The 19,477-nt window shown below is 38.8% G+C and overlaps 1 protein-coding gene across 1 annotated transcript; it reads right to left on the bottom strand.

The window, feature by feature from the left end:
- Window positions 1-1,777: 1,777 nt before the first annotated feature.
- On the bottom strand, window positions 1,778-18,582 carry mmp2 (matrix metallopeptidase 2). Its single transcript, XM_031281506.2, has 13 exons — window positions 18,246-18,582; window positions 17,826-18,052; window positions 16,703-16,851; window positions 15,719-15,847; window positions 14,767-14,940; window positions 13,869-14,042; window positions 11,937-12,110; window positions 11,583-11,738; window positions 11,293-11,419; window positions 6,717-6,853; window positions 5,943-6,102; window positions 5,445-5,554; window positions 1,778-2,892 (listed from the first exon to the last, which is right to left on the bottom strand). Exons 1-13 carry the CDS (start codon window positions 18,399-18,401, stop codon window positions 2,789-2,791), a joined length of 1,977 nt encoding a protein of 658 aa, XP_031137366.1. The 5' UTR covers window positions 18,402-18,582; the 3' UTR covers window positions 1,778-2,788.
- Window positions 18,583-19,477: the final 895 nt, after the last annotated feature.

Below are 19,477 nucleotides of genomic sequence, written 5' to 3'. Positions count from 1 at the left end.
CTATCCACTGCGACATCACCACCCCATCAGATTGATTTCATATTTAGTAATAAAACAGAAAGAATAAACATTCGATTTTCTGACTGGGTTATCAGATCATAATCTGACACTGGTATCACGGAAACTAACAAAACAAAGGTTCATATACCAGCAAGAAAGTTAAAAAGTTTTAAACATTATACCAAAGAGGTTTATCAATGAATCTGAAAGCCAGTTGAATCAACTAACTTGGAGTGAGTTCCTGTCCACAGAGGACTTAGAGGTTGCTTCTAGGAGCTTAATGACCAAGGTTAATAGCTTTAAAAGTGAGTTCAGTAAAAGTGTTACACATAGAAAAAAGCAAAATCTGCCCTGGCTTAATGAACAAGTATGGAATCTAATGAAGCAGAGGGATCATGCACTGAAAACTGCAATTAAGTCAGGGTTAGCCCATCATAGGAGAACTTTTCAACAGTTACGTAATAAAGCTGTAAATGTATTGAGAAAGTCAAAAGCAAAGTTTTTTATTGATATTATAAATGATTCTAAAGGGAACAGCAGGCACACGTGGGAAAACATCAATAGAGCTTTAAAGAAGAACACCAAAAAAAGAGATAAAGAGTTTGAATTACAAGTACAGGGAACCTTAACTAAAGACAAAGACCAAATTTCTTCTAGGTTTAATAGTTATTTTATAGATTCGGTTCAAGATTTGGCACAAGGCTTTGATCCAAGAGGGAAGGTCATTACACCATCAAATGATAATCTTCCACTTTTAGCATCTCCTAAGTGCCAGAATCTTCCATAACTAAAATCTTAGGCCAGTTTAAGAACTCTAAGGCTAAAGATGTTTTTGATTGTGATTGTGCATTTCTGAAGAAGTATAAAAGCATCCTCTGTACTCCAATTGCTCATCTGGTAAATCTATCCGTTAAACAAAGTTTTTTTCCCAGTGCCTGGAAATCAGCAGTAATAACCCCTGTCTTTAAAGCTGGTGATGCAACTAATATAACCAACTATAGACCTATTAGTATCCACCCTGTTGTCTCCAAAGTAACGGAAAGGATAGTCAGTGACCAGTTGCTAGCCTATTTAAATCAGGGCCATTTTGCACTGCACCCTATGCAGTTTGGATTAAGGAAACATCATGCCACAGAAACAGCTACTTCTTACTTTATTGAGCAAATAATATCCAGCCTTGACAATGGAGGGGTTGTTGGGGCTGTTTTCCTCGATTTTAAGAAGGTGTTTAATACAGTGAATCATAATGTTTTGTTATCCAAACTGGCAAAAATTAATTTCTCTCCCAGTGCTTTGACATGGATGGAGTCTTACTTAGATTCTAGAAACCAGTGCACCAGGATTAATGATAGATGTTCCTCCTTTGCTAACTTCACTCATTTTAGGAAGACTACATTTGGTCAATCAGTTTTTTCATTTACAGCAGTAGAAACGTGGAACTTAATTCCACTTCACATTAGAGATTGTGCAAGTCTCAGCAGTTTTAAAATGTCCTTAAAGACTTGGCTGAAGGCAAATCAACTATGTGATCATTGATCTTTCTATAACATGGAATTTATATATTTTTGTATACTGGTTTATATATTATGTAATGCTTGTTATATGTTGTTTGTTGTTAAGTAGTTAGTATTGTCTGTATTGTCAATATTGTCCTTTTATCTCCCTTGCCCAGGGACCACAGATGTAAATTAGCTGTATAGCTAACTCTGGTACAGGGCTAGAACTGTGCATGGTCCCTGACTAATAAACTAATAAACTAAACTAAACTAAACACTGATCCACATTATATTGACCATCTTTATTGATGACAGTAACAAAGTGCACAAGCATTAAAACAACACAAAACAAAATAACTGTATTGTTAAAACACAAGAGAGAAAAGAGAATATAAAAAAGATTATTAAACAATAGTACTGCGGTACTCTTGTCATGATTCCATCATGCAGCAAAGCAATACAGCCTCTAGAGGCAACCTGTGCCTTTAATCTTCCGGTACCATTAGTGAAGGGAAATGCAACATGGAGTTCCCATGACAATAATTTGGTCTCCACACTGAGCAGTTCCCTTATATAGTCCTATACAAAGTGCTGACGAAAATGAAGAATAATGTCTGCCTGTGAATACTACTTTCTAACATCCAGAGGATACTAAGTAGTCAGACATAGTTACACAGAATATAAAATGTATATACTGTATATATATATATAAGACTATAGGCAAAAAGCAATCTCTAAAGCACCATTTTTCGGTCAAACACATTGTGCAAATTTATTTGTCAAATGTATTGCACAATAATGACAACATTAATTAAAAGTTGATACATTTATAAAAATGCACTTGATTATTAAATTTAAGAATTAAATTTGCATAAAACGGCAATATCTCACAGCACAGTATAGCACTGCGTTCAATGCAGTGTGGACATACCCGATGTCTGAGTTTTTAAAAAAATAACAAAAAAACTATAAAACAATAAAATTGGGGGTACATATTGAAATAAATCTGCATCAGCATAACACATAAAATGTCAACATCACACAGAGAGCAAATATCCAGTTGCCTATGTTTAGCCTATGTAGAAGGTCCCGAGGTGCCTGTCTACAAAGCTGGAGGCTGGTTATACAGGCTGGAAGGGACATGTCTCCCACAGAAGCAGAGTTGCTGGGCTAAAAACTTACAACAGTGTGCACTGCGGCGGCCTCAAGTTGTGCTTGTTACTATCGCAATGTCCTCATGAGGCCAGAGGTCATTACAGGAATTAGCCAGCTGCGAGACGTTTTGGAAATGCTCAACAACCGAGCCAGTCCTTTGTGATTTCACCCAATTTGACAATCTTCAAGCTGCTGTCTTCCAGTTTGAAATAGTGGTTGCCTTTGAAGAAGTAGCTGTAATCTGTTAAATACAAGCACAAAGCACGCTTTGTTTAACATATTTGTAAACGACCATGCAATGGTACAATAAAATAATCAAGCTTTAATAAAAGCACAGTCTAAAAATATAATCAGTTTCAATCAAAGTGTCGAGGATTAAAACAGCAAATCAGGCTCTACTGAAGCCAGTGTTTAGCCTCACTCACTAAATCATGCTAATCAGAAAGCATACAGAGGCACCTCTGTAAAGGTGCACAGACTTGCTTTATATAAATATGTGTGTCCACTGTGTGGGGAAGGGGCTATGTGATGCTTACAGTACTGTGTGTATGTTAGGAGAGCAGTGATGGAAAAATCCCTGGTTGCTTGCCATAGACAAAAAACTGCATACCACCTCTAACCTCAAGGATAGATGGTTGACACTGACAGTGTCAGAGAAAGTTTACTGGTGGTGTCATGACAGAAATTCACATCCATATATTTCTTGAACTTTAGTTGCAATGCCTTAAAGCTAACATTAACCATCATGAGGTATTTACTCACAGCAAATTAAAGCATGAGAGACATAAAGCAACTGCTCTCCCTCTATTTTCTATCAACATCAGGCCAAAGATGACTCCCTAACATCAGAATTACTCCCTTTGGCCCGTTTTACTTCCTCATTTTCAGTCAGTTCCTTGAAACAGTTCATGTCTGGTTAGATCACGTCATTGCTTACTGGGTTGCGGTATATGAGGGGTGTTATTGACAGAGGCACAGTGCCAGACTCACTGATAGAGCTGCCTGGAGCTAACCAGAAGGAATGTCAGCCTAAACACTGTAAACTAGTACACAGCACACCAGCTCTAATCCAGCTATAATCTCAACCACCACAAAATCATTTTTTCCCTATGGCCGGCTACACACTGGCTGTGTGGCGTGAACGTGTCAGCTGCGTGGCGTGTCCGTTTATATTTCGGCTCCCATGTTAACAGGTTAGAGCTTACACACTGCCTGCGTGACACGCATGTCTCAGGCGCGGCTTGAGCCACGCCGAAAACGCGTGCATGCTAGAAATACAACCGATGCCTATTTTTCACGCGACACGCAAGCGTGTTGGAAGTGTTTCCAGACAAAATAGAATAGGAAAAGATGTTTATATGTCATTTTGACACGAATACATATTAATAAATGACATGTTGATGTTTGAAAGTCTCTAGGTTTTGATATAAATGCAGATATAAATGTAATAAAAAAAAAAAAATCGATTTTCTAATATTGCACCTGTCAATACAGAATGAAATATTCTGTAGCCTATTTTGCCGTCAATACTGCCGACGTTGTCTTTGCTGTAATCAAATCAGTATATATTTATGTTTAACATGGTATTTCATTTTATCAATGGGAAACATACATGTGTACAGACAAGGGTAGCAGCAGCAGCGCCGCCTCAGACACGTTTCTGGTGTGTACCACGCAGCCGCCATGCAGCTTACACGCAACAGAAACGCCACGCTCACGCCACGCAGGCAGTGTGTAGCCGGCTTAAGGTCTTCTTAAAGACTCAAACAAAGTTGTAGACCGAGAATGCCTTTTGCTATTTTAGTCTCTATTCTTTGATTTAGAACTGATACAGTGGTCATTGCAGGTTTATTTCTTCAGAGTTTTCCATATCCCTTCCAAAAGATATTGATACATTAGTGTAGCATTTATTTCATGTTGTAAAATACCAGTTTATGTTTGTAGTATTCATATTGTCACACAATTATGTGGTAACATTTTTAGCCATGCTAGCGAGATGGGTATAGTTGTTAATGTCTATCGATCAGCCTACCATTTGGTCCAGACTGAAATATCTCACTATTTCTAACTATTGGAGGGATTTCAAGGAAATGTACAAACATTCATTGTCCCCAGAGGATTAAGATTAGGATTAAGGACTTCGATCATCCACTGACTTTTTCCCTAGCACCACCATGAGGTTGATGTTATTTAGTGAAATGCTTCAAGAACTATTGGATGGGTTGTCATGCAATGTAGTACAGGCATTCATATCCCCGTGAGGATAAACTGTAATAACTTTGGTGTACCTCTGTCGTTTTCTTTTAGTGTCCTTAATGAGGTAAAAAGTTTCATTTGTCCTATACTTTAATTTACGCTTGCAAAACTAATTTTCATCATTCAAGTACTAATTAGCAAATAATAGCATCCTAACATCCTAATTTAAAATGTTGACAATGGTTAACATTATACCTGCTATATATCAGCATTTTAGCATTGCTTTAATGAGCATGTTTTCATGTAGCTCAAAGCAGCAGTCTTGTTATACTGTAATGACTTGGCTTGAAACCAGTGTTGCTTAAAAGATACAGTTGAAAATCTGATTGAAACATGTGGTATATTAAATATGTCTAATTTGTGGCAAAGGACACGTTGCAAAATCTCCATTACGGTCCTTTCATTTTCTAACAGGTTTAGGGTCATGCATTTAATCAACTGGTGCTGCTAGCTTCTGGTAAAATTGTCCTTTTACAAATCACACTGAGCCTCTCAATTAACAAATTAGGTTAAAAGAAAGATTTTTTTTTTTTTTACCAATGCCATTAAGACTGAAGGCAGAGTCTATGCCATCTGGGATTCCATTCCAGGAATCAGCAATAAGTTTGGGGAAGCCAGGGTCCATTTTCTTCTTATCTTCATCGTATCTGTACACATAATAAAAGTGCATTTATACAGTATAATCGTTTAATGAGTGCATCACAATTCCCTCACACACACACACACACACACACACACACACACACACACACACACACACACACACACACACACACACACACACACACACACACACACACACACACTACTCATCTACTCATAGTTTTCCATAAAACAGTCAGTTCCCATATTGTGCAAGGGCTAGCGAAGCGCTTGTGGTTTAAAGTGCAGCTTAGGTCACACCAAACGCTAACTAGATCCAGACGTAGCCTCAGTATTGCAACACGAGGTGATAACACCAACAGCACAAGCTGGGGTGTGTCAGACAAAGGTTTTAGGCTCACAAATGCTTGCATTTGCTTTGCTTCTCCTCACCTCCAGAATTTGTCCCCAGCAAACAGGTAAGTCTTCCTGTTCTTCCTAAAGTTGAAGACAGCGTCGATTTGCTGCAGGTCGGTGGGGAGTTCAAGACTTGAAAGCCTCTTAGGATAGCCTCTCTCCAGCTCATCGGCTTTGTAGACCCACATCTCGTTGCCTTAAAGGGAAGAGTTAGTAAGTAAACAAAAATAAAAAAAGGCTAAAAGAACACTAAAGACATGTTTTATTGATGCAAGTTAATTATTTTTACACAAAACTTTCTGATTATTATATTATCACATATTCCTACAAATCTATTGAGCATATATATCGTCAGTATGATATCATCGGTTAACCATCAATCACCAAGTCTCCCCCATAGCCATACCAGCTCTGCTGTACATTTCTTGAAAGCTGATGGATATATTATTTAACTTTCATCAGTATTCAGGAAGGTTGTCATATTAGTAAAATGCAAAGAATGTATCATAAACCACTAATAACTATGGTTGAACATCTCAAGTGTCCACACCGCATTACACAAGAGGGCTCAGCCAACATTCCAGCTTCTCTTAATGTTTCAGTTCGCAGAAACGCCCACGAGGGAATCCAAATGGTAAAAGAGTGAAGAAACCTATTCAATACTCGTGGTAGTGGAACTGTCCATTTCTCTGAACACCATAGAGGTACAGGGAGGACATAAACAGGCTGAACAGTTCATATAACATGACATCAGTATTTAGAAAGGTCTAAATCAGCCGTTTCTCCAGTTTCTTGTTTTCTCCAGCATACCTGAGAAGAACACAGTTTTTTCCTCCACTGGGTTTTCATAGGCAGCATCGATCTTGGCAGGCAGGTCTGGCCAGTAGGTGGCCACCAGCATAGGGCCGTTGGGCTTGCTTCTGAAGTTGACTGACCTGAACAGGAACCTGGCAGAAAGAGAATGAGTGGGTGAGCGGTCGTAAGGTAGATGAGCTGGGGATGGAATGAGAGTGAAAGAAGGGCTGAGGGGGGTGCTGAGGAGGTGGGGGAAGTGTGTGTGTGTGTGTGTGTGTGTGTGTGTCTGTGTGTGTATGTGTGTGTGTGTGTGTGTGTGTGTGTGTGTGTGTAAGTAAGAGTGCGCTTCACTGGCCGAGCCAGCCACAATGGCCTGATTCATGAGCATCTGGTTCTCGTTAGGACTGAGGCTGCAGACGCCAGCGGAACAAGACCTATCTTGCCCGGATTTCCAATACACAGCTGCACAACAACGGCAGCTTCCCAAACTCTTTTCCACTGACCTATTTTTTAAAAAGAAAAAGATCTGCCAATTGCAAAAAATGAGTTGCAATAATGATAAAATGGAGATGAGAATAACACTTCACTAACATACACATATACCCAAAGTTGTGTATACATTTGTCAGGAGGTAAGAGGAGAGATATTCCAATCTGAACTAAAAATCTATAAATTGCATTATTTAAGCAGTGTGGATCAATTTGTCAAGCTCATGCATTGTACCAACAATATCCAGGGGGCTTTTCTGTCTTTTCTTCCTGTCTCTATTAAATAAATATAAAATAAAAAAATTAAAGCTCTGCCTGGTGGCTGGTTAAGTGTAACAGGATCTAGACATATATCGTACATAGCGCTGTATGTTACTTTACTGAAAGAGATTTTTCCAAACCATTGCTGAGACTTCAAACCTTAAAGTAGGTGATGCATGTATCCAAATGTATTGTTATCAAAGTACTGGTATAAATGTGTGGTAATGCAGGTTGATTGCCTGCATTACGATGCAACCATAATGTAACTCCGACAGAAATATCAGCAGCCGTGATGTTCACTTTAATGGATTTTGTAGCTCACACAAGTTTTAAGTTTAATAGGTTTATGTAATGCAAAGTATGTGATTTCCAGTAAATGGTCTAAAACATACAAACACACTGTACTAAGCTAACATGACAACTCCTACATGTAGGTTATCACTCTCGCTGCTGTCCGAGGAACAGATTCAGTGGAAAGGCCAACTGGCAGTTAAAGGGGTGTTCTCAGTACTGTATAAACTAGCCTGCTTTAATAATAATAATGATAATAATAATAATAATAAAAAAACATTTATTTTATATAGCGCTTTAAAAGGTACTCAAAGGTACTTTACAAGGTAAAAACAAAGAAAAAGAATTGCAAGATCAGTAAAAAAAACATCAATAACAACTAGAGATAAATATGAAAAAGGTGCAGCAAAACAGCATAGAAACAGGATAGAAACAGGATAGAAACAAATGGAAACAGCTAAGTTGGTTACAGGTTAAAAGCAGCTTTAAACAGATGGGTTTTCACTGCCATTTTGAAGTAATTTAAAGTTAGAATCCTTAAGATCTTCATTAAATTACATTTTTGATAAAATTTATGGTCAACATTTCTTATGAAATAGCCGTTCAATATGTTTACATTCAATAATATGTGGCAATTTGTATTGGTAGCGGCAGCCATTCCAGCACTGGATCCATATTGCCAACCTAGCACGAGGGATTCACAGGAAAAGGCATGTGTGTAATGCAATTTTATTTCATTGATAACAGCCTCACTGTTAACTGTTTTTACAGTCAGAGCTGTAATAAGTTACTGCTTATGCAAACAGAATATTTCTACTAATGTCGCTGCTTCACATTAAAGGTGGTTAACTGGCAAAACACTGGTGTCTTTTATTGTAAAGCAGCCACAGGAAATGCAATGTGTTTGTCACAGCGATTAGTACTGAGCATGATCGTCACATTCTTTCTCTGCATTTTTTCGTCAGGGGATGATTTTAAATTTTTGCAAGGGAGTAATGGGACACTGTTAAATGAACAGTTGCACACCACCAACGCCTCAGCAATGTAACCAGCTTTAATGTCGTCTGGGTAACCGGATGTGGAGTGCTGGGATGAAGCAGGATGTCCCTCCTCTTCTGCTAGCTTCGTTATCTATTTTGCAAGGGCACCGATGCTGCATCCGGGGCTTAGCACCACCCAGGACGTTGTGAGGTTGTAATTGTTTTAATTGCTGTTACCAAACTAACCACTGGTGCCACCAAGTTAACCAGGGCTGTAATCTTTAGGATTACAACTAAAAGTAACTAATGTACATTGCACATTGCACAGCTTCTGTTGGCTACATGCTAGGCTACAAGCACATAGCTTGCAACAGACCTAGTCAGTAGATTGGCCAAACTGCTTCTATGAGACAGACTTTATAATTGCCTTCTCCTTAAGCCTCTAGACTGACAATTTTATGCTGAGCTCAGGGAGTGCTATAAGTAGGACTCATTGCATCACGTCAAGATTTCTCCTACATCATAAATATGCTGAACCAGGAGAAAACAAGGTATCCTAATTTTACAGTAGGTGAGTCAAGTGAGCATTAGCCCTGAAACCCAGAGGGCAACGCTTTTTCTCTGAAGCTATACAACTTGGCTTGTACCAGAGCTCTACAGCTTACAAACCTGACTTGGCCTTCAGGCAACTCATTAAGTCTCTGTGAAGGTCAGAACTACAGGCCTGTACTGAAACTTTTCATCTTATCTCAGACTTCAGAGAGATATACAGTACTCTTTGTTCACTTCCGTGCCTTGAGATTACTCTGTCCTCAATTTCTCCCCTTCACATCAATCCTCAGTTTTTTGGAGCTTGGGAACATTTTTTAAATCGCAACTTCAAATTCAAATATCAAATCAGGAATTGCTTGAACATATCGCACAAAGCCTTGCATGGTTACACAAGAGATGTCAAGTAGGTCTTAAAAAGTCAACAAATTTTAAGTAAATGCAATATTTCTGTATGCACCTTTGTAATTCTTGATATATTTTAGCTGTTGTGCATGGCAGACCAATGCTAACCAAGACTACAAGCCTTTTCTCACTGGCTGAAAATTATTGCTCCGGATTATTATTATTATTAGTGATCTGTTGTAATTGGCCCGGCTGCAAATACCCAAAGAGTGGTGTAGTCCCCTGACTAAAATAATATATAAGGAATACAATGAATAGCATAGCAATACCCTACAAGCACCTAAATGGCATTTTGGCATATGTGTGTTACAATTAACAATCACAGGACTGCAATGCCATGTCATCGAATTTTATGGGATTATATAGTCAGATGATTACCAGGTGCAATCCTCTGTTGGTTTTATAGTTCATCGGTCTGCATCTTTAGACTACTAAAGCATTATCTGAAGTGTTTGGTGAGAAGCAGAGAATTAAGCTTCATCCCAGCTTGACTTCTCAAAAACAGGCCAAAGTTTGTCTGTGCTGCTCTAACGAGCACTGCATATGTGTGGAAGAGAGCCAAGGCAAGGTGAAAAGTCATTCTGCATTAAAGCTGGATTTGTGAGCAGGATTGTTTCTCCCAGTTTCTAACTCAAGGTTCTCAGACAGTAAAACCAGGCTAACTGAAAGACTACACTCTTTGGTACGGAGGTATGCTGGCCTGTTTGCTTTGGAAACATTTATGGCCATGCATTGCAAGGAGTCGATTTTACAGTTAGAAGCGTTAACAAATTATAACTAACAAGGACACTATTTGTGTTTTCTATCAGTTCATTTTCTACCACATTATTGCTTTTGTTCTAAGTGACTCTGAGGAGAATTTTGTCTGTAACAAACTTCAGCTGTTGGGATGAAAATGTTCACCTTCCTACGGGAATATACTCTGACTCACAAAGACTGTTGATGAAACCACAGCACTTTATGAAACTCCTTTTCAACTCCGGGTCAGCCAGTAGACACAGTAAGCTTACAAGACTTTGCATTCACTGGCGCCGGTGGAGAGGGAGGACTGCAGACAGTGTTTATGACTGATGACTATTTTGGTTGTCACTGTATGAGAAGAGGAAGAGTTGTTTTTTTCCCCTCTTGCTAAATGTTACATCATGAAACGAGAATCTAAAGCACAATCTTCAAGTGGTGCAAGATTGCAATGAGAGAAACAATATTTAACGAGAACCCTCATGTCAAACTGCTCATGTTTTTTTTTTTTTAATTATTATAAAATCTGACTTGTGTAGGCTGCCTTATTTCACTTGCACAAGTCATAAAACCAGAAGTAGGCTATTGGGTTTTGTTTGTTGTTCTTCCCGTAGATCACAGACAGTAAATTCAACCAGATTTTGGCAGTGCTTGTAAGTTTCAAGCACATCAGACATGGACTTCATATTGCATTGATGACTCAGATAGATAATGAAAACATTGCAACTAGCATATACAAACAATGTGGTCAGGAACTTTGATTTTAGATGGAATTCATTGTCAGTGCTCTTACCTTGTTTGGTCTTAATGTGGCACGCACTTGCTGAAGGTCTGGTTCAGGTCAAAACAATATTAGGACTTCTTCTTTGATTTGATTACCTGTCCTTGAAGAAGAAGGTCTCTCCTCTGATCTGTGCTACAGCATCAAAGACAACTGGCTCTTTACAGATGTCCATTGGAGTGACTGGACCCTGGGTTGGAGGCAACGGCTTATCTGTCGCCACACCTGTTTATAATTTACCCAAATATTTCATCTTTGAGGGGTGATTACACACTCACAGTACATTTATCTTTCCTGGCTTTTAATTAGAAAAATATACTTTTTCTAGTTCTAGTATTAGGCTTGATCTCTGTCCAGGAAACTAGCCACACAAGAAATTTCATCTCACCGTATAGCTCCTGGATGCCTCTGATGTCATCATCAGGAAGTCTGAAGTCTTTGGTGTAAGTGTAAATGGGGGCCATCAATGCTCCGGGGTCCTGAGAGTGCTCCAAGCCAAGGGCATGACCAAACTCATGGGCTGCCACCAGGAACAAACTGTAGCCTAGAAACATACAGCACAATGAAGAAACTTCACTGTAAACTTTGAATACCCCTTCATAAAATGCTGATACTGTACAGTGGGAAATGGGAATTGGATAATATGATTATGTCTTTCAAGTTTTGGCTACAGTCTACCAGTGGTTGTACTTTATGGAGTATGATGGTGGGACACATGAATAAGACCACACACTATCCATACCTTGGTCTGGACAGAATCCCCATTTGCGGTCGTCATCATAACTCTTGGTGGAAGCGCACCACATTTTACCATCGCTGCGTCCAGATGAGGTACAGGACTCGTAGGTGTCACCCAAGAAGGTGAAGGGGAAGACACAGGGGCTTCCCTCTGCGTTTCCTCCCACCGTTGACATGGCTGCGGGGGGCAACAAAAGTGTATTGTAAAAGTGAAATGTGTATTGAACTTAATTTATTAATATGCCAAATGTTTCTACAAAACAGTTTGTATTGTACTGTGAAGTGAGCGCAGATAATATTGAAAACAGCATGAAAGCACTGGCACAACACACATGCCATCAATAACTAATCCGCTGGGCACAAAACCAAAAAGCACCCGCCCAAATTGATTTTCTTTCAAAGAAAGATCATTTTCAATCTGGCAAGACTATTTAAGTGCTGTTTCAAATAAATAAATAAATAATTTCTTATTTAGCACAAGCTTGCACAAGGCTTTGCAACAAAACTACTTTCCTATTCAATTAGAACCAGATAAAAGCTCCAGTGGTGGTACCTCTCTCTGTCTTTCTCCCTCCCTACTACACTACCTCAACCCTAAAATCAGTCCTACTGACAGAATGGAAAATAAGCCCTGCCACTGCACATTAAAATACTTTCACAGCCATTCAGCAGACCACGAGCAAGACCAAAAACCCCAGTTGGAGCATTCCTGTAGACCACGACAGGGCACCATACACTGCACATCAAAATTAGCACAGCCAGTAAAATGCACTGTGTGCATTCAAGCAAGCTCATAACCCTTAAACAGGACTAACGTTGCAAAATTCCGTGAATATTCAAAGTCGAAATCTTCAATAGGGATTGACGAGAATTTAGGGGAATTAACAGGAAGTTACGGCAATAAAATGAAAATATAGGGGCTATTTGCTCAGGCTGTATTTATCATGTCATATGAAGATAGAAACAAACCTTTTACCATATCATAAGCAGACATAATACATTAATTTGCCAAATAAATCCATCCATTTGTCAAATACATACAATGTGAAACCTGCCATGTGGTGAGTTGGCTAGCTAGCAAGTTAACTAATGAGGAAAGGCACTTTTAAAAAATTTTCCGAAATGTGGGCTATGCGCAAACTTTAGTTTAAAGTAGTTTAAAGTAAACAAGAAAAGAAAAAAAATTAATAAAAAAGAAATGTTTTACAATAAAGAAAGAATGGAAATAGATGAATAAAAGCTTCTCAATTAGCATGTTCCGTAAAGCTATATCCCACACTGTAACAGCTAGCTAGCAAAAACTAGAAAAAATTGTTAAAAAGTAAAAGGTAAAAAGTTGTATACTTTGCTTACTAGGCTACTATGAGCTGTTTCACTGATATATCACATAAAAGTATCAAATATATTCACTCCAGTAATACAATCAAAACTTCCCTGAAAGCATGTAGACCTTTGACTCAGAAGGTGCAGTAGTGTGGGCTGCACATTTGAATAATGCACTGGGTTGAAAAATTACTAAATTCCTATTCAATGGATGCTGGCTAATTACCTGTACATGTGATGGAAGAGTGCGCTGCTGAATGCAGTGTATGGTTACAATTCAATTATATGGCCATAAGACTTGTTGTTTTTTATGTGTAGCCTACCCCCCAAATAAGTTCACTATTAAAAGGTACAATGTTCATATAGAAATTGTGCAACATTCCAGAGCATAACTTCCCTTCCCTTGGAAAATTTCCCAGAAAATGTCTAAAAATGTATCAGATATTTTCCAACCCGTGACGCATATAAACAGAGGTCAATGTATAGGCTACAGTAGTATGCACACATTTAAAAATGTCGGTACAACAGATAGGGACAATTGGTTTTTACTTGAAGCACTAGTTAGTACTCCATTATGTGATCAGCATAACATGCGGTAGATGTCACCACCTACCAGTTTCAGGGCAGAACCCGAAGGTTTTGTCCTGGTCATAGTTCTCAGTGGTGGCACACCAGCGGTACCCATCATCCCTGCCTTGAGTGGTGCATGCGTCATACTTCTCTCCCAGAAAGGTGAAGGGGAATTTACATGCAGCGCCCTCTGCGTTTCCAGCGATGGTGAATAGTACTGTAAAACAAATATCAATAGGCTAAATACAAAGAGGTGTTATAGATAAACTAATAACATCATACAACATCATGCATTTTTTTTAAATGTTCAATGTTTACAAAGAATAAGCCCCCATTCCAACATGATTATTGTAAGCAACTAAGGCCCTTAGACCTCCAAGTTATGTAAGACGAAGGTGCTCTGAAATCTGAATAAAGGAAAAAGGTGGAATGGAAGTTATTTTACATCAATACAGTACGAAAGCTAAACAGAACAGATGGCTACAGTACAAACAGGCCTCACTCATGTTCTCATACAAAACAACTTAGTACATGTGTACTCTGGCACTTGTTGTGTGATCATGTTAGTATCATGGACAGCAATATAACACAAATAAACAAAATGTTTAACAAAGCCCAGTGTTCTAAAGTGGGGCACTGACTTGGAAAAGAAATATTCCATAATCCACTCAAAACAAAAACAACACTTTTCTGGCATACTGTTCAACCTACTTTCTTTCTGTCCAGAATCAGCAGAACAGCTTTGAATATAGCAAAAATCTTACTTTGCCAGTAATACACTGCTTCGATTTCAGTACAGATGCAAGTAGGGCAAGAAACCAATGTTGCTGAGGCCACAAAACTACAAATCTATACAGAGACTATAGCGAAATGTGTTAGGAGACATCGCAATGCCGCATTGTTGTGTCAAAAAAGACAAGAGAACCACAGGACAAACTTACATTCATGGGGGCAAAATCCATATTTGCCGTCTTCATCGAAATTGTATGTGGTTGAGCACCACAGGAAGCCGTCATCACGGCCCTGAGGTGTACAGCTGTTGTACTCAGTGCCCATGAACAGGAAGGGGAATTTACAGAACTCCCCATCAGCATTGCCATACTTCACCTTTACCACTGTTAAAAGATTAAGGATCATGTTAACACTTGTCCACATTGTAACTATTACTTTTTTTTTTACTTCAAACGTTTTAAACATTATATTACTGTCATATATTTTCCCAAAACAACTGAATTGTTTTGGGAATTTTGAACTAAATAGAAACAGTAGGCTACAGTACCTGGACTATGGGATACCATTTAAAATGTAGCTCAGATGTATGGTACACATGAATTCTGTAAATGGGACACAACTTGCAAAGGCACTGATATAATAAAAAAAATAGTTAATTCTAAGTGTTGTGAGACTTCTTTGTGCCATGAGACAGGGAAAATAGGTTCATAGATTACTTCTGCACAAATAAATTCAGACAAGACAATTCTTAATAATAGGATATACATGAAACTATCTGGGTCAAGGCGTGCAAATACATATGACTGCAACAGAAATCATTTTTTTCTTTTCAGCTTCCAGATGGCTGAGGTTCGTCATATCCAGTGCCAGAAAGTTCCGAAAAGTCAAGAAAATCAAAACAAAGTAGTTGAAAGTCAAATGTATTATTAATGTCATTTTTGTGTATAGGTCTGCACTGTCATCTCACCAATGTGGTACCTATACTTTGTTTTGAATAAAAGACTGGACATGGATATGCAAAATCCACATATTTGGCACTGAGTGCATCTTTAAACAAATGGATACAAATTATATTCCATTATTGCACAAATCACAAACAGTTGTGGTGGAAATTTTGCAATACACTTTTGTGTTGTTTTGTAAACAGTGTTTCCTCATTACCTTGACCGTCTCCCAGTGTCCACTGCTCATCATCATCAAAGTGGGAGTCTCCCCCAATTCCCGGCCCTGGAGCGAAGGCATGAGCCAAGAGGCCATCTTTGCCGTCGAAGGGGTAACCATCTCCGTGCTCTGTCGATGACATCATTCATTATTATACAAATATCAGCAGTGTTTCTGACATAATATGACATTTGTGTGTTTTAAAACATCAAAATATTCCTTAGTTTTACATCTTCTGAAGTGACTGTCTTTTTGTTTTTGTTCCACTATAATTATCAGATTATTTCCTGACATGGTCAGCTATGGCTAGACAGAATGATATTATGACACTGTGCGTAAATATCAAATGTTTGTTTTCGTTGGAATGCCTGGAATGACCTGTGGGAAGACGTGTTCTTAAAATATAGGTTGGTGGGGTGCAGAGTCACATTCATAACATAACAACATAGGCGGTGAACCTCTGTTCAACTGTTTTCTAACTTGGGTTATGACTGACATGACATGGCTGTATTTAATCTTTTGGAAGTGGAAGGCAAATTCACATAGTCATAACTTAGTTATTAAGAGTGCTTACATTTTTTAACTTTAACCTGCAATACTATTCATGTGCCCCATCAGGACAAGTATGTAAGCATACACTACTGTTTCCCATATGCCAAGAGAATTGATCAAAACTCCAACAAAGACGACAAATAAGAGTTATAGTCAGAGGCTTTTTTGAATTCACACAGGGACATTTTTACGATAAAATAAACCAATTATTTTTGAAGGAATTTGAGTTGTAGACACACATGATACAAATCCCCTGAGTGGTGTCAGGGTTCTGAAACAACAGAGTTTTACCTGCTCATAGATACTAACTGTACTGCCCAACAATATAGAGATAACCTGACCATAGTTCAGCAGCAACTGTTGTCTCTTAAGTACAGTATTTCACAGATACAGTATCTATATACTGTCTATAGTCTATATACCATGGCATACCATTGCGGCCAAAATTAATCATGATGTCGGCCTCTCCATCCATGAGGCGGGTGAATGTGAGTGGGGTGACGTCACTCCATACTTTGAAGGCTCTGAAGAAAGCGTCATTTATGACTTCCTCATCCAGGTCGGGACTGTATCCAAGGATTCTACAGAGTTAACAGAGTCAGTTTTCATTCTAAAACAAGACAAACAGGTGTGTAATCAGGATAGTGATGGTGGCTCTTTGGGTGTCATGTTTGGAAAAGCGTGTAGAAATATAAGATCTATTTTCTAAACTTCAGGTCATGGAAAAGTAGCTAAACAGCGGCAATAACAGTCTATGAATCATCTGGTGAAAATGGTTCCTGAAACAGTGTTCAGCCACAAACCCTGTTATATGGCTGTCTCTACACAGTCCTTTCTTCAAAACAGTCTAAGATCTCTTAGTTGCTGTTGTCTTTGGCTCCCAGTCTTCCTTACAAACACACAGGCAGACGGGCTGGAATGATCAGGACACACAAAACCGATTCCACATTGTTGTAAACCTCAAACAGAACGAAAACAAAAGACCTGACACATACTGCGTAGGAATGCTGGGCTAAGCAAGACACAAGATGCAAGCGACTGTGTGGATGGGGGTGGGGTGGATTGGAGGTTGAGGGGAGGGTGGGGGGGGCCACGCTGTGGTCCATCTCTCAAAGCAAACAGGCTCAGGCTTTGTATTTATACTTTTGTGCACTCATCAAACACTGCTTTGGGAATCACATTCCAACTATAGTGACTCAGAAATATCCCATTACCCAATACTTACGGTTACGGATTTATGGGCAGCAGTTGGGTGGGGTCAAGTTAGGCTATTTTACCTTTTTGTGATTGGCAAACATCATGATGTCCTGATGTGATACATGCAATGCATCTAAAATCACTTTAGTATTAGGTCCAAGTTATTACCTTCCATATGGGCCATACTGCTTAAAACGTCCATGATGTCATTATTTGAGTATTACTAATTCAGAGTCAGAATGAATTTGGACCCACTCCCATTATAATGTACCCCTTGCAGTATACAATTTAGCACTTAAGAGTGCAGGATAACCCAATGCCTGTTTAGTAAATGTGTAGGTAAAGTTAATTCCCTGACCTGTAAGTGATGTCTTTCTTCTGCCACATGGGTTTCCTGTGGAAGAAATTGTAGTTGGCCACATCTGGGACGCCACAGCGGGGCTTTTTCATGATATCCACAGTTTTGGCATCAATCTCTCCAGTTTCTTGCAGAGAGAAGAACTTTTGCATTTTCTTCAGGGTGTCCTTGAGCACCATAAGGTTACATCTGTCTTGTGGGCATCCATAAAACTTATTCAGATAGTGCTTAAAGAGAAAAACAGACATACACATGGTTTAACTTAAGTATTTCTATACAAATTATTGCAATACATATATAAATAAATAAACAACGTACAAACTATTCCCCAACAGTTGAGTTCAGGAATAAACACAGTCACTTCACAGCTGACTGACCCACTTTGAAAATAGTTTTAGGAAAAACAACCAATAAACTTACCAGAGCAACCTCTTTGTCTGTTTTGGGAGTAGTATCGTCTCCAGGAAACCTGATTATAGGCGAAGGAGCAGCATATGTTGCTTGAAAGGCGATGAACTGAACCAAAAACACTTTGAGAACAATCCGGCGACAACTAAATATCGTCGGAAAGCCCATTTTCCCAGTTTAAAAATATAGGTGTGGTAAATTTCGTTCGCTCTGGGCTGCACTGCTTTCACCCCGTCAGCTTGTGTTGCTTCTGCTCCTTTGCAGGATTTTCTTTTCTCCTTAACGGGACATCCTGCACCTCGGCTCTATGAACTTTCTCAGTTCTGCTTGCACATGCACTTTTTTTTTTCCCAGACAGCTTTCTGCGCAGTCTCCAGGTTGGGAAATAGGAGCGAGGGAGCCCCAGTCAAACACACGAATGATTGCCTAAATGTAGACTAAATGTGGCAAAAATGTGTTACGGATTTTCTTTCCCTCATCATGCTGAATGCTGATCAGTTCCGATCATCATAGGCCTACATCACTATTAACATACAGTAGTAGCTACAATGATTCTGCATTCAATGTTTTATCACATTTATACTGTTAAAATGACCTATCCAACTCAGTCAATAACCTTCCACTGGTTACATTACAAGTGGGTTAAATGATGGGATTATGTGCAGGTGGAGGGGGCCAGTTATGTCCCACCTGGCATCACGAATTAAAAGTGATGTCCAATATTTGTGTTACTGCACTGCATGTGCTTTTTTTATGAAAGGGCATGCTGCACAGTGATTGACTTCATATTATTTATTAATATTTATTAGGCATAGTTGCAAAACGTGTTGTCTTGTGCAAATGCGCCCTGTTCAACTCCCTAAATAGGACAGGTATGTTACTTTGGCAGGAGAGAAATACAGACACCCAGCTGTAGACAGGCCAAACGTTATTTAAAGAGGTATATTGACATCTAGTGGCGGGTTATGAAAACTCACCTTGGTATTTTGAAAAGGGCCAGTGAACCATATAACCACATAACCTGGTTATTTAATCTTTTCTCGTTTTCAGTTTTTGCACCATAATTACTTTCTCATTTTGAAAAAAAAAAAGATTGGTTAAATTGCTATTTACATATTTATATACATTATTTTTACTATTTACATACATCAAAAATGGTATAGGTGTAAACCAACCTAATTTATTAAACTGGAGATATTTGTGTCAGTTCAGAAGAAAAAAGGCTATGAGTGTTGTTGCATAAA

Source organism: Sander lucioperca, chromosome 3 (genome assembly GCF_008315115.2).
Source record: "Sander lucioperca isolate FBNREF2018 chromosome 3, SLUC_FBN_1.2, whole genome shotgun sequence".
Classification (NCBI taxonomy): Eukaryota; Metazoa; Chordata; class Actinopteri; order Perciformes; family Percidae; genus Sander; species Sander lucioperca.
Note: the sequence above shows the minus strand (reverse complement) of the source record. Positions and strands in the feature narration are given on the sequence as shown.